Raw genomic sequence first — 12,408 nt, 5'->3', positions numbered from 1 at the left:
TGTACATGTCTTTATGTATGCTTGTTTATTTTTGTGGGAGGAGGGTTGAGATGGACTTTTTGTCACTTTTATGGATAAATACACCTCTTCTTCTGTCTTCATCGGAGCCCTCGTGGCAGTACCGCTTGGGGCTGGCCGCGTCCACGTCGCAAGGTGCATCATACCTGTTCCTCGTTAGTTTTTTTTTTGTTTTTTTTTTTATTATTAAGTTTGGATTATTATTATTATTATGTTGTTGTTGTTGTTTTTCTTGTTTTTATTTCCTTTTTAGCAGGAAGAAAAAGTAATTGGCGTGTAATTCCCAAACACTTTCTGTCTTTCTTTGTGACAAAATTGTTTGCCACGGGATCGGCATGCCTGCAAATATTGTTCCAGGCTTTGTGCCGTACTTTGGCTTTATGCTGAAGGACGTGGGGGCCCGGCTTGCAATCATGGCACATTATCTACAGACAAACCGCCACATGTATCCTGTCATGCGTCACCAGAACGTTCGTGCCTACCGTGGGATGTTACCGTGGACGCAAGATTCCGCTTTTATTGCGCCGAGTGCCTTTCTTAGTGGAAACGTCGTACTTGGACATGACACATGCATTTTCTATCATGTCGTTATTCGTAACTACCATGTACGGGAGGAAACAGTCTTGGGTGATCACACAGTTGTGATGGATCGTGCTTCCTTTTTAGGTCAAGTAAGCGTTGGAAATGGCGTTTACATTGGTGTTGGCAGCACACTGGACTGTTGCACCATTGGAGACGGAGTATACATTGGGCCAGGTGTGTCTGTTGCGCTTGGTGCAGTTGTTGAAAATGGAGCAATCGTTGCTGCAGGGTCAAATGTGCCGAAAGACACACGTATTCATGCATGGGAGTTGTGGGCAGGGAACCCGGCTCAGAAGATAGCGGAAGTAACCCAAGAACAGGCAAATGAGGTGGCGCACATTGTACACGAGCAGGTCGGTGTGGCAAAGGCACATGTTCAGGCGATACACGATCACATTCACCACACAGAGGAATTGGATGGTGAATGGCTGCATCTGGCTATTACAGAAATGGAAAAGCAGCAACAGCAGGTAACACTTAAAGTACCTGTTGACATTCCGTTGGAGGCAAAACGGTTCCTGCAGCCTCGTGTACACATGCGTCGTCCAGAGATGCATATGCGCATGTCATACCCCGTCAATCGTGTCGCACCGTGGATGCCAAAGGTGGCGGACCAGACGGCCAATGCGTAATTACGCTTTGAATATTAGCGGATAGGAGCTGTCGTGGCTTTAGAATATAATATAGTACAATATGTATATATATATGTATGTATGTATGTATGTAGATGATGAGTGGTATCGAAGCTATGGCCTTGAAGGGAGGGAGGTTCTGGGACAAGGGATGAGGGAATTTAGTGAGAAATTGTTGATGGATTTAAACAATCAACAATAACTTTTTTTTAGTGTGTTTTTTATTCTTATTATTATTATTATTATTATTATTATTATTATTATTATTATTATTATTATTATTATTATTATTATTATTGCGTCTGTCTCCTCTAGATCTATTGATTCCTACAGCTGATAAAAAGACAAGAAGCAAGTAAAAGAAACATCTCACGCCAAGACCTCTGCAGCGAACGAGTCTCCATTCCTCATCTTCAACCACACGGACGGAATGCCAACTGAAATTACGGTCCTGAGCTTTAACCTGTGGGGGATATTTAACTCCAAATATCGTGCCGCCCGTATGGCGCGATTTGCCGCGAAAGTTGCTCATTATGATATTATTTTGCTTCAGGAACAGTTTTCGAAGGAGGACTTTGAGCTCATTATTTCCAATCTGCCCAGTGAAGTGCGGGAGAAACGATACTTCAAGCGATTTCCAAGTGCTTTTTACGGTTCCGGTATTGCCGTCATCTCTCGTTTTCCCATTAAATCTGCATTGTTTTTTACGTTTCCACTGCAAGGGTACCCTGAACGTGTACTTCACGGTGACTATTACGCCAACAAGGGGGCATCGCTGTTGCGCATCCATGTCCCATGCACCACAAGGAGGGGTGTGAGCCCCGATCCACCCTATGAAGATGTGTTATTGTATAATACACATCTCGTGGCAGCCTATCAGAAAACCGCTCGTTTGTTAAATTGGCGTGATGAACTCTACTTGCCGGTTCGCTTGAGCCAAGCAATTTCTCTTGCGGAATTTATCTCGTCAACATCACATCCCACCGATCGTGTTATTATTGGAGGAGATTTTAATGCAACACAGCGCTCTCTGGAGTTGCAGGCAATGCTCATTTTATTACGTAAACGCGGGTACAAGTTGGTTTCGGTGCTCCCACCATCCATTATGTACCGTCCAGAGATGTCTGAGCGTGAAAAAAGAATCAACACTGCCACACTGACATATTCAGATGCAAATATGTTTAACTCACCCAAAGATGGTTGGTTTGTGGAAGGAGGTGATGTGCCGTGTCAGATTGATCATATCTTCTTTACATCGAATACACTTCGTCTCTCTGCGTTTAACGACTGCCCGGATGCGGCCGCAGACTACCCTTTTAAGATGCCAATCAATGGTGAAGAAGGACCTGCGGGTGTGGTTGTCTTTACAGGGAACAATGAGGTTCAAATCCCACCAGAAGAAGGACTTGGGGTAAAGGCTTTGAAATGGTTCTCCAGATTGAGCTGTGCGTTTTGGTGCGGGCAACTTTTTGCCTTTTCGGAACGCCAAACAAATGAAAATTCGGCAAACACATTGGAACCACGTTTCTGTCCCATCTCTGATCACTACGGCGTCACAGCAAGGTTTCAGTTGGGAGAAGAAGAAGAAGAAAAAGAATTAGAAGTAGATGGATCTACGGCAGCTGGAAAAAAATTAGCCCCAAAGAAGGGATATGTGGAAGTAGCATTAACAAAAGCCGAGGTTGAAATTTTAACGGAGGCTGCCGTCTTTCTTGATGACTCGGTCAATAAACTTTACCGTGAGAGTAGGATTTGTATGTGGTTGGCTGCTGCTATGACGGCTGTTGTTTTGGGAAATCTTATTTACATGGAGTATCAAGCTCAACTGCGGGAAGAACACACAGGCCGTGTTTTGAAAGAGCTGTTTAAGTTTGCCAAACTTCGAGGAACCGCCATGGGGCAGGAAGAATTGTCGTTGGGCTTTGATTCCACCTCATGGAGGCAGTGGCTGCGGCGAGCATTTTCCATGAATTCTGATAATTCACAAGCAACAACAGCAATAAAATACAAAACGGTCGCATCGGCAGATGTTGCTTTGGATTACGCCGGTATAGCATCGAAGCTTCATTCCAGGGGCCTGTGGGGCCTCGTATCGCCTGTTATCACCATCTGTGGCAGCATTCTCAGCGCCGCATCCGTCACAGTGGCACTACTTCAGCGGATCGCCAACGCGAAGGTCATGGCGGAGCAAGTTAACATGCTCAAACAAGCCTGCCAAGGATGAGGCAACGGAGGGGAGGAACACGTGATAACACAAAAAGGAGAAATCAAAAAAAAAAAAAAAAAAAAGAAGGAAAACTGTTGTGATTTGAAAAATGAGATTTTATATTATGTTTTATACGATTGTGTTGTGCTTTTTTTTTTTGTTTGTTTTTGTTTTGTTTGCGTTGCCGTGTGCCTGCGTGTGTCTGTCTGTATGTCTGTGTGTGTGTGTTGGCACATAGATGTTTATTTATTTATTTACTTGATTGGCTGCAGCGTTGGTTGTTGTTTTTTTTTATTTGATCATTGACGTTGTTGTTCCCTCTCCCTCCCTATTGTCGAGTCCATTTGATGTTTACCGCCAGATGGAGATGTAAAAGAAACAAAAAAAAAAAGAAAAGCGGGAGTTTCGGCCCTGTAGTCACGAAGAGACGACGACGTTTAGGAGGGATGAAAAATAAAAAAAGTAAAAAAACAACCCCTCCCTGTTGTGCAGCCATGCTGGAATGAACGCTGTTGTCTGATATTTATTCGGCGCTGCCTCTGGAAAAGAAAAGAATATGCAAAGGATTATATGCTTTTAATAAGCCGTTAAAGAAGGCAGGTTGGTGCGGTTATTTTCCCCATCCCTTTATTAGTGGATCCCTTCTTTTTTTTCCCCCTTTTTTTGTGTTTCTTTTTTCCTCATCCTATCCTTTTTACTGTGTGTCCTTTCCGCTTCTGTGCATTGCGGGGGTTGTTGCTGCCCTCTTTGATAGTTGCCATGGGCGGCGATGTGTTTGTGTGTGTGTGTGTGCGTACTTACGTACGTATTTATCTGTCTGTGACTCTTTCTCTCTCTCTCTGTACGGTGGCGGTTGTGGTCGTCGTCGTCATGAGGCCGTGAAGAAGGGGTGATGCCTAAGCGGTCGCGGTCGGTGCTGCACGCATACATTCTTCCCCATACAAAACTTCTGCGCGACGAAAAGCGAAAAAAATGCCATGAATCGCTCGATGTGACGGCGAAATCGCTTGTGCCACCTGAGGTTGATGCGGCTGACAACGAAGTCGTGCCTCATGATGGCGATTGCGGGATGAGTGAAGCGGCGTTTGTGGGAATAGAGACGCATGATCACGTCCAAAGTAAATCCTCTGAAGGATGGGAAGGGAATGCTGAGAAAAATTTTTCATCACTGGATGATGAGCCTTTTTTCCCCGAGGCCGATTGGCTTGTCGGGTTACCACCATCGTGTCGCGATGTACAGAGAGAACCAAATTGGCTGGAGCGGGCGTTGATGTTAGCGCGCTGCTCAAACCGGTGCATTAAACTATTTCAGTTGTGTGATGACAATAGGGACTCCGCGTTTCCGATGCCTCCTTATCCAACCTGCACGCATCTTGAAAGCACGACGCAGAAGGAGAAGTGTCGTGCCACCGCCGTTGCGAACATCACGGCTGCCTTTTACGCTGCACCTCCTCCGGTGGACCCCAGTGTTGCCTTTGGTGCGTCTGTGGTGTCACGGGCGCATTAAATCCGCGCATGTCTCACTTTCTTTACAAATATCTAAAGGTTACTCATTGCTGTAATGGAAAGAGACGGCAAATGGCAATAATGTGATGAGGCGCAACAGAATAAATGTGTCTCTTGAAGAAGAAGAAAAGTAAAAAAAAAAAAAAAACAGATGTCTGGGGCTTATTTTATGTTTTTGGTTTATTTTATTTTGCACAAACCACCTGTGTTGCTTAATTTCACTTTTACATGTTTTTTATTTTATGTATTTGTGTGTATGTGTGTGTGTGTACTTCCTAGCTTACTTGTACAAATGGTGTTTTGTACTGGTTTTGTTGTTGTTGTTTGTTTTTTTTGTTTTTTTAACTTCCTTTTCCCCCCCTTTATTTTGACGTCTATTCGCGTCTTTCTTTTATCATTGCTTTCCAGGCTCGCCTGAAATGTCCTCCGCATCCCCACCACCGGAAACAAAAGCAAAATCAGCAGCGGCAGTCAACGGTCCGCTTCAACGAGAGCGTATTTTGGATGTGGATTGGACTGTGGACGTTCTGGTGTCATCCGGGCAGATATCACGCGTTGGCATCCCTACTGTCGCGCTAACGATCACACTGAGCAGCGGCTCCGTCCTGCGGTACCGTCTCACGATGGAGGAGTTTCATCAGTGGCGCTTTACGATGGCAAAGGTGGTGCGAGATCAGTTGTACTTGGAGAAGAAGCGAGCATACATCTCCCACTGAGAGGTCCGCCATGTGACAGCGAGGCGAGTGGTCGGCGTCTCGATGGTGAGGCATGCCATTTTGGCTGGCGCTTGTATTTCCCTCATTTCATTTGCGGACGGAATGAAGAAAAAAGAATGAGAAGTGAGGGATTTACCGTCACAAACACACACAGAAGGAAGACGCAGTTTTGTTGATGTTTTTTTTTTGTGTGTGTGTGTTTATTGCCTGCATGAACCTTTTTTTTTCTGGCGGTTATGCGGCACGGATCAAGGACGGTGCTGTGGCGTGGCAGGCAGAGAAGACATGGACATATTTGATTGCAAGCTTTCCGCATAAATAGTCAATTCCACTCGCCACTTCCCCCTCTTTCCTTTGTGTTGGTTTGTGCATGCACTTCTTTGTGTGCTCCTTTTCATTTGTGTCTTGTCCCATTCATCGCTTTGGCGAACCAGCAGGAAAAGAAAAGAAGAATACGTAGGGAAAATGATGCGGGTGTACATTGGACATCTTCTTTTTCCTCCCAAGAGGTCATTTTTTTCACAAGCATCGTGTAGTCGCGGGGACGACGAAGTTGGTATTGTTTCGAGGGGCGACGCCAAACGCTTTAAAGGTGAGGGGTGGGCTACTGGCGTCATGGAAATGACAGATGTTTCATCGTTTCAAGTCTCTGCTGCTTCCATCACGGAAGCCGTGCTGAAAGCATTTGAGCCATGGGTGGGGCAGCATGAGAAGATCAATGGTAGACCACACATTGACGTCCATGTTCATGCCGCCGGTAAAGGTGCCTCGTTTTGCCTGGTTCCAGGCATTCTTGCTTTGTCACTCACAACGTCGGCGTGTACTGCTATAGAGTGCCCGGAAAAAGTAAGGATGGCGGATATGGAGGCAGCAGCAAGATATCCGCGAATCACCGCGGTATCACTGGAGTCTTTTAATGGAGAAGTTTGGGATGAGCTGCCGGTGTATTGGGAGGAGCGGCAGGTCATGGTGACAAACACCCTTACAGAAACGGCGATGACACAGGTGGCGGCGAATTGTTGCGTTTCCCCTGCAAAGGATGAAACGTTGCATGGTGAAGAGACACTGATGGAAGAGCGTATACTTGTGGTGGGCGCGGGAGGCATTGGCTGCGAGTTACTAAAAGTTCTTGTCTTGTATGGCTTTCGCAATCTGGATGTTTTTGATCTTGACACAATCGATGCCACGAATTTGAACCGTCAATTTTTGTTTCAAAAGGAGGACGTTGGTGCATCCAAAGCAGATACCGCGCGCAAGGCAATACTAAACTGGTTCACATCGACATATTCAGAACGAATGTTGCCTGTCATTCGTGCTCATCACGCGGACATTAAGAATGAAGCGTACGATGACGCTTTCTTTTCTCAGTTTTCCCTTGTGCTGAATGCACTCGATAATGTTTCGGCGCGTCAACATGTGAATCGCATGTGTATGCGCACAGACGTTCCTCTTATAGAGAGCGGCACGATGGGCTACAATGGCCAGGTGCAGCCCATTATACGCGGCCTGTATGAGTGCTACGATTGCCATCCAAAGGCAGCAAACCAAAAGACCGTCGCCGTTTGTACCATTCATGCACGGCCCACTACCATGGTCCACTGTGTGCACTACGCGAAGGAGTTATATGAGCGACTTTTTGGTGAGGGAAAGCGGGAAGAGAAGGATGAGTTTGCCTTTGTTGATGCAATTATCACCCAACAGGAGGAAGAACTGCAAGGCGAGGTGGACGCTTGCGATGGTGGTTTAAGTATTTGTGGCATGGCGGCTGTTCTGGCAGGATCTCTGTTTCACGAAAAAATTCAAGAATTGCTTAGTATGAAGACTGTGTGGGCGACGCAGCCGCCTGTGCCACTTTCGAAGGATCTCATTCAACGAATGGCGGAACAAATGTCAGTTGATGCCACAAGAGTGAAATCGCTTCACATTCTACGGGATACCTCGTTGTGCCTTGAGGACACTGTATCACTCTTTCTGGACGCCTTCACACGATGTGTACGACGTGGCAATCGGCATGCCTTTTGCAAGGAAGACGACGATGCGGTTGATTTTGTGGCAGCTGTAGCAAACTTGCGTGCTTTTGTTTTTCACATTTTCCCCCTGCAGTCAGTGGAGGAGATACGCAGTATTGCGGGCGCCATTGTGCCAGCCATTGCAACGACAAACGCCATTGTGGCAGCGGCGGTGGTGCAGCAGGCGCTTTGTGTGCTTGGCATGAAAGAAACGACATGCCGTTTTGGAAAGCCACAAATGGTGTACGTGCGACGCGTGCCGCAGGTACGACGCCGTCCTTTCCCAGACCCCTGCGGTTGTAATATTCATGTCACACATGGCTCTGACCGTAAAGGAGACTCCAGCAGCGACGACAAAACCAGCAAGAAAAACGATGCAATACAAAAACGGTGGGCAACGGACCTTTTTCTCGTGCACAGTGCACCACCCAGCCTGCCGAGCAGCAATTGTCTTGTCTGCCGTGAGCATTATCCTACCGTTCGTGTGTTTCTGGACGCCACTCACACAACGCTTGGGCAGTTTCTCTGCACTGTGCTACGGGAACGTCTGTCCATGACGGCAGCATCTGTCTTCTGTGGTGCAAATGTGTTGTACGAAGAGGACGAGTACGAGGCTCTGGCAATGACGCCGCTTGCGGACCTGATGACTGCTGCAGACAGGCCGCTGGAACTTCTTGTCGACGATCTCAATCACGAGGTGGAGTGGCGGCTTGTGGTTAACCACAGTCCTGCGATTGAGGGGAGTGATGCAGTGAAACTGGAGGGAATTGACGCGGCACTCCAGTTGGAGCAAAAACTTGTTGCGGATTCAAAAAAGAATGCTGCTGCTGAAAACGATAATGGTAATGGTGATCGTGTTGTTCCCACCAAGACCGGCGGCGTGGAGAACGACGACGAAGACGATGTTGTCGATTCCCCTTCCCTGAACGTGACGGATGCTGCTGCGGGAAATAGGGCGACAGTGACGGTGGTGCTGTCAGACTCCGACGGGGATGATGTCGATGTCGTGGAGATTGAATGAGAGACGACGCAAGCAGGGAAGGGACGGCGGGCCACACTTCAATTCACATGTCCACGTTGATGAATTCCCTCATTTATTCTATTCAGTTTTTTTTTGTTTTGTTTTTTTTTATTTGTTTTTGATTGATTGAGGGGAAGGGAAATGTGTTTGCGTGCAATCGAACGAGTTCTTTTCTTTTCTTTGAGAGGCATGCGTGCATTTGCAGTCGTCACGTGTTGTTTCTCCGTATCGCGGGCAATTTGCGTGTGAAGCTTCCCCTACGAAAACAAACCCCCACAGGAATCAATATATATATATATTACATGAAGGACGACTGAAAGCTTAACGACCCGAGGGAATACAAACCGAAACGATTATGTTTGTGTTGGTGTTGAGTCTGCCACTTGTTTTTTTTTTTTTTTTTGCTGCTTATTTCTCTTTCTGATGGGGTTCTTTGGGGGTAAAAGAAATTGCCAACGCAATTTTCCTTTTTTTTTTTTTTTTTTAATTTACTTAGATAAGTATACATACACACAGAGAGAGACTGGTTCTATTCACTTACTGTGTGGCAGGGAACTTTTTTTTTCTTTTTTTTACTTTTAACGGTTGAGGGGTGAAGCGACCGTTTTTTATTACGTTCTAGTCCTGCAGTCGTGCGATTGTGGTCGTGCGTGTGGGCGGGAGAGAGAGAGAGAGAAAAAGAGAGCGGGGTGCTGCTGCTGTTGCTGTTGCTGGTGACGGTGGTGGTCGGTGTTGAGGATGGTGGCGGCGCCACTCTCATACCGTCGCCTCTTTGGTCGCTGCGTCGGTTACTTCGTGGGAGGCACGGCCGTTGCGACAGTTGTTGTGATGATACCGCCGTTGGAACTTGTCCCCGCGCCAGTCTTGCCAGCACGGGTGTTGCTTGAGGGCGTTGGTCGTGTGTGTCGTTGCGTATATGTTGCCGGGAACATCCTAATGGATTATCAACTGAACCTGCAGGAAGGGGATTCACAAGAGGCGTGGAATGCGGTCCATCTCCGTAGTGCCTCTCGCCTTGTAGAACTTGCAGAAACAAACGGTGGGCTTTACGTCAAGGCGGGACAAATTTTTGCCAACCTGAGTCACATCCTGCCGCCTCAATACTGCACCACGATGGCGGCTCTGCAGGACGCTGTTATTTCACGTCCCTTCTCGGAGGTTTTGGCGACGATTGAACGTGATCTGCAGCGTCCCATTGATGATATATTCTCGGAGATTGATCCCCATCCCATTGCTGCCGCGTCACTCGCCCAAGTTCATCGTGGGCGGCTCAAGAAGGAGCAGGTGGAGGTGGCGGTAAAGGTGCAGTACTTAGACATTGCCCATCGGTTCCGTGGGGATATGAGGACGATCCAATTGATGCTAGGCATTGCGGGTTTCTTCTTTCGCGGATACGACCTCTCAGAGATTGTCTGCAAGTTAAACAACACGGTGGCGAACGAAATGGATTTTACTCTGGAAGCCGACAACTGCGAACGAGCAGGGCGGGATTTGAAGGCCGGTGGATTTGGGAATCGCGTCGTCACAGTGGACGTCCTGCGTGACTACACCACAAGACGTGTATTGACCACACGACTGGTGGCAAACGCTGCCAAGATATCCGATCGTCGTGCCATTGAGGCGCTGGGTTTAAAAACCCGAACCGTTGCCGCCTGGCTCTACGACGCGATAGCATACCAGCTCTTTATCACAGGCTTTGTACACGGCGACCCCCACGCGGGGAATATTCTTGTGCACCGCCTCTCGAATGGGCAGCCGCAAGTTGTGTTGCTTGACTTTGGTCTGTGCACAGAGTTGTCGGACGAGATGCGTGCCGAGTTAGCGTGTATCTGGACCGCCGCTGTCACACATGACACCCCTACGCTAAAACAAGTTGCAAAGCGTTTTGGGTGTGAGGATTATGCGCTCTTTGCATCATGCTTCCTGCAGCATCCGTATGAGGCATTTAGTGCAGAGACAAATCTAACGACAAGAGCAACCATGGAGATGATGCGAGAGCAGGTCCGGAATAGGATGCATGAGGTGAATAACATCGTGTCTGGACTCCCGAAGGAATACGCATTAGTGTTACGAAATATCATGGCTGTCAAGGCGATCAATAGGGAGCTTCAGAGGCCTGTCAACCGTCCACTGCGTATGTTACGATACTCGGCCGTTGTTGCCAGAAGGACAAGCTCCCGATGGCAATTGGGTTTTATGCTTTTGCGAGCTTGGTGGTCTGAGATCATCTCCTCGTTGTTGATGCTGTACGCTGAATGGCGTTATCCCCAGTTGATGCAGATGCTGGACGACTCTTTGCAAGTACAAATTAGTGGCTAAAAAGTAAATGAACCCTGTGTAGAGGTAAGGACAAAGAGAGAGAGAGAGAGAGCGAAAGAGAAAGAGAAAGAGAAGGAAATTAACGGATGAAAAAACTCGAGAAGGAAAGAACTTGAGGGAAAAAAAAAGGATTTCTCTCCTACCTGCGACACATATATATATGTATATGTATATGTGTGTATTTGTGTTTTTGTTCATGGCTTTTTTTTTTTTTTTTTTGAAACATATGATGCGGTTTTACGTGAGGCCACACAGACGGTCTTTTATGAACCTTGATTTCCTTTACGCAGTGTTTTTTATTATTATTATTTATTTTTTTTTTTTTTTCTTCTTCTTTTGTGTCCTGCCAATTGTCTCCAACCATCATTGGGGTGCTTACTTTGCGGGTGGCAACACCGGCGGGTTTGTGCGAGGTGTGAAAGAGGAGGAGGTCAAATCACGCGGTTGCGTTGGGTTTGATCCCAAAGACATTTGCCCCGAAGGAAATAGTTTTAATACTCACACCGGCCGAATGAGGCGAACGGGCATTCGACGCGTGGCGCCGTGGGTGCCGCCACCCCGTCACGACGTGAAGGTCACGATGCCGCCGCCGCCCGGTGGTGAGGTTGGTGGCTCTTTTGGCGTCTCAATAGGCTACAGTGACCGTATTGCATGCACACCCTACTGGAAGCGCATGGCTTTGTCGAACTACGCACTACGCATGAAGGAGAATGCGACGCGGTATCCAATGAGTGAGCATCGTCCTGGCGAGTATGACATCCGTTATCTTCCCAAGCCGTACCCATGCACAATTCGCAATCGACCTTTATTAGAGGTTGGGGAACCGCGGCAAATTCCAAGCATTCAAATCCCTGTTATTTTCCTTGTGAACTTGTATAACGAGGAAAAGAATTCCTGGTTCGGTCGCAAGTATGAGACCGTATATGTGAGCCGACAGTTTATGCGGGAGGAGTTGATGCCCCAGCGGTATGCCATTTACGCCACGCCAGAGGCTTACGCGTTGCTTGGGTTGCCGGTTGTGGACCATGGGATACACAAGGAGATTCCTAAAACACCGCGTGAATATGAAAAGTTGCTTGAACGGCAGAAGTACGACGAGGAGCGATGGAAGTATTCGATTGAGTATCTTTTTCGAAAGTACGAAGCGGGACCCCCCGAACTGTTGGACCGCGCCGAAGATACTTGGGATGGGACAGAAGTGTTGGCTGTATCGTCTACAGCAGGTGCCGCACGTCATGGGGAGGCGGTGCAGCGCAAAGGGGCCATCAAACATCGCAAGGCACGGAAGATTAAATTGTTTTAGTATGACGTTTGACCTTTTCTTTTTTTTTTTCCTTTTTTCTTTCTTTTCTCGAGAATGAGATAGAGATCAACAGACAAAGAGAGGCGTGCACTGGAT

General features: G+C 47.4%; 6 protein-coding genes across 6 annotated transcripts, besides 16 other annotated features; all 6 read left to right on the top strand.

The window, feature by feature from the left end:
- Window positions 1-12,408: part of a sequence feature (heterozygous, Esmeraldo-like haplotype) that runs on past the window's edge.
- Window positions 175-269: a sequence feature (A-rich).
- Window positions 354-1,232, top strand: Tc00.1047053509777.140 (hypothetical protein, conserved; the record flags this gene model as incomplete). Its single annotated transcript, XM_809141.1, has 1 exon — window positions 354-1,232. One exon carries the CDS (start codon window positions 354-356, stop codon window positions 1,230-1,232), a length of 879 nt encoding a protein of 292 aa, XP_814234.1.
- Window positions 1,293-1,326: a microsatellite.
- Window positions 1,454-1,530: a microsatellite.
- Window positions 1,663-3,456, top strand: Tc00.1047053509777.130 (hypothetical protein, conserved; the record flags this gene model as incomplete). The annotated part of the gene is made up of 1 exon (XM_809140.1): window positions 1,663-3,456. The coding sequence occupies one exon, from the start codon at window positions 1,663-1,665 to the stop codon at window positions 3,454-3,456; it is 1,794 nt and encodes a 597-aa protein (XP_814233.1).
- Window positions 2,806-2,840: a microsatellite.
- Window positions 3,502-3,530: a microsatellite.
- Window positions 3,556-3,616: a sequence feature (A-rich).
- Window positions 3,625-3,666: a microsatellite.
- Window positions 4,209-4,260: a microsatellite.
- Tc00.1047053509777.110 (hypothetical protein, conserved) lies at window positions 4,331-4,945 on the top strand (the record flags this gene model as incomplete). Its single annotated transcript, XM_809139.1, has 1 exon — window positions 4,331-4,945. The coding sequence occupies one exon, from the start codon at window positions 4,331-4,333 to the stop codon at window positions 4,943-4,945; it is 615 nt and encodes a 204-aa protein (XP_814232.1).
- On the top strand, window positions 6,126-8,690 carry Tc00.1047053509777.100 (ubiquitin-activating enzyme, putative; the record flags this gene model as incomplete). The annotated part of the gene is made up of 1 exon (XM_809138.1): window positions 6,126-8,690. The coding sequence occupies one exon, from the start codon at window positions 6,126-6,128 to the stop codon at window positions 8,688-8,690; it is 2,565 nt and encodes an 854-aa protein (XP_814231.1).
- Window positions 8,763-8,814: a sequence feature (A-rich).
- Window positions 9,158-9,181: a sequence feature (AT_rich).
- Window positions 9,351-9,375: a microsatellite.
- Window positions 9,429-11,009, top strand: Tc00.1047053509777.90 (hypothetical protein, conserved; the record flags this gene model as incomplete). Its single annotated transcript, XM_809137.1, has 1 exon — window positions 9,429-11,009. The coding sequence occupies one exon, from the start codon at window positions 9,429-9,431 to the stop codon at window positions 11,007-11,009; it is 1,581 nt and encodes a 526-aa protein (XP_814230.1).
- Window positions 11,044-11,082: a microsatellite.
- Window positions 11,162-11,185: a microsatellite.
- Window positions 11,302-11,347: a sequence feature (A-rich).
- On the top strand, window positions 11,521-12,312 carry Tc00.1047053509777.80 (hypothetical protein, conserved; the record flags this gene model as incomplete). The annotated part of the gene is made up of 1 exon (XM_809136.1): window positions 11,521-12,312. The coding sequence occupies one exon, from the start codon at window positions 11,521-11,523 to the stop codon at window positions 12,310-12,312; it is 792 nt and encodes a 263-aa protein (XP_814229.1).
- Window positions 12,328-12,358: a microsatellite.

Source organism: Trypanosoma cruzi, genomic scaffold (genome assembly GCF_000209065.1).
Source record: "Trypanosoma cruzi strain CL Brener 1047053516459 genomic scaffold, whole genome shotgun sequence".
NCBI lineage: Eukaryota > Euglenozoa > Kinetoplastea > Trypanosomatida > Trypanosomatidae > Trypanosoma > Trypanosoma cruzi.
Note: the sequence above shows the minus strand (reverse complement) of the source record. Positions and strands in the feature narration are given on the sequence as shown.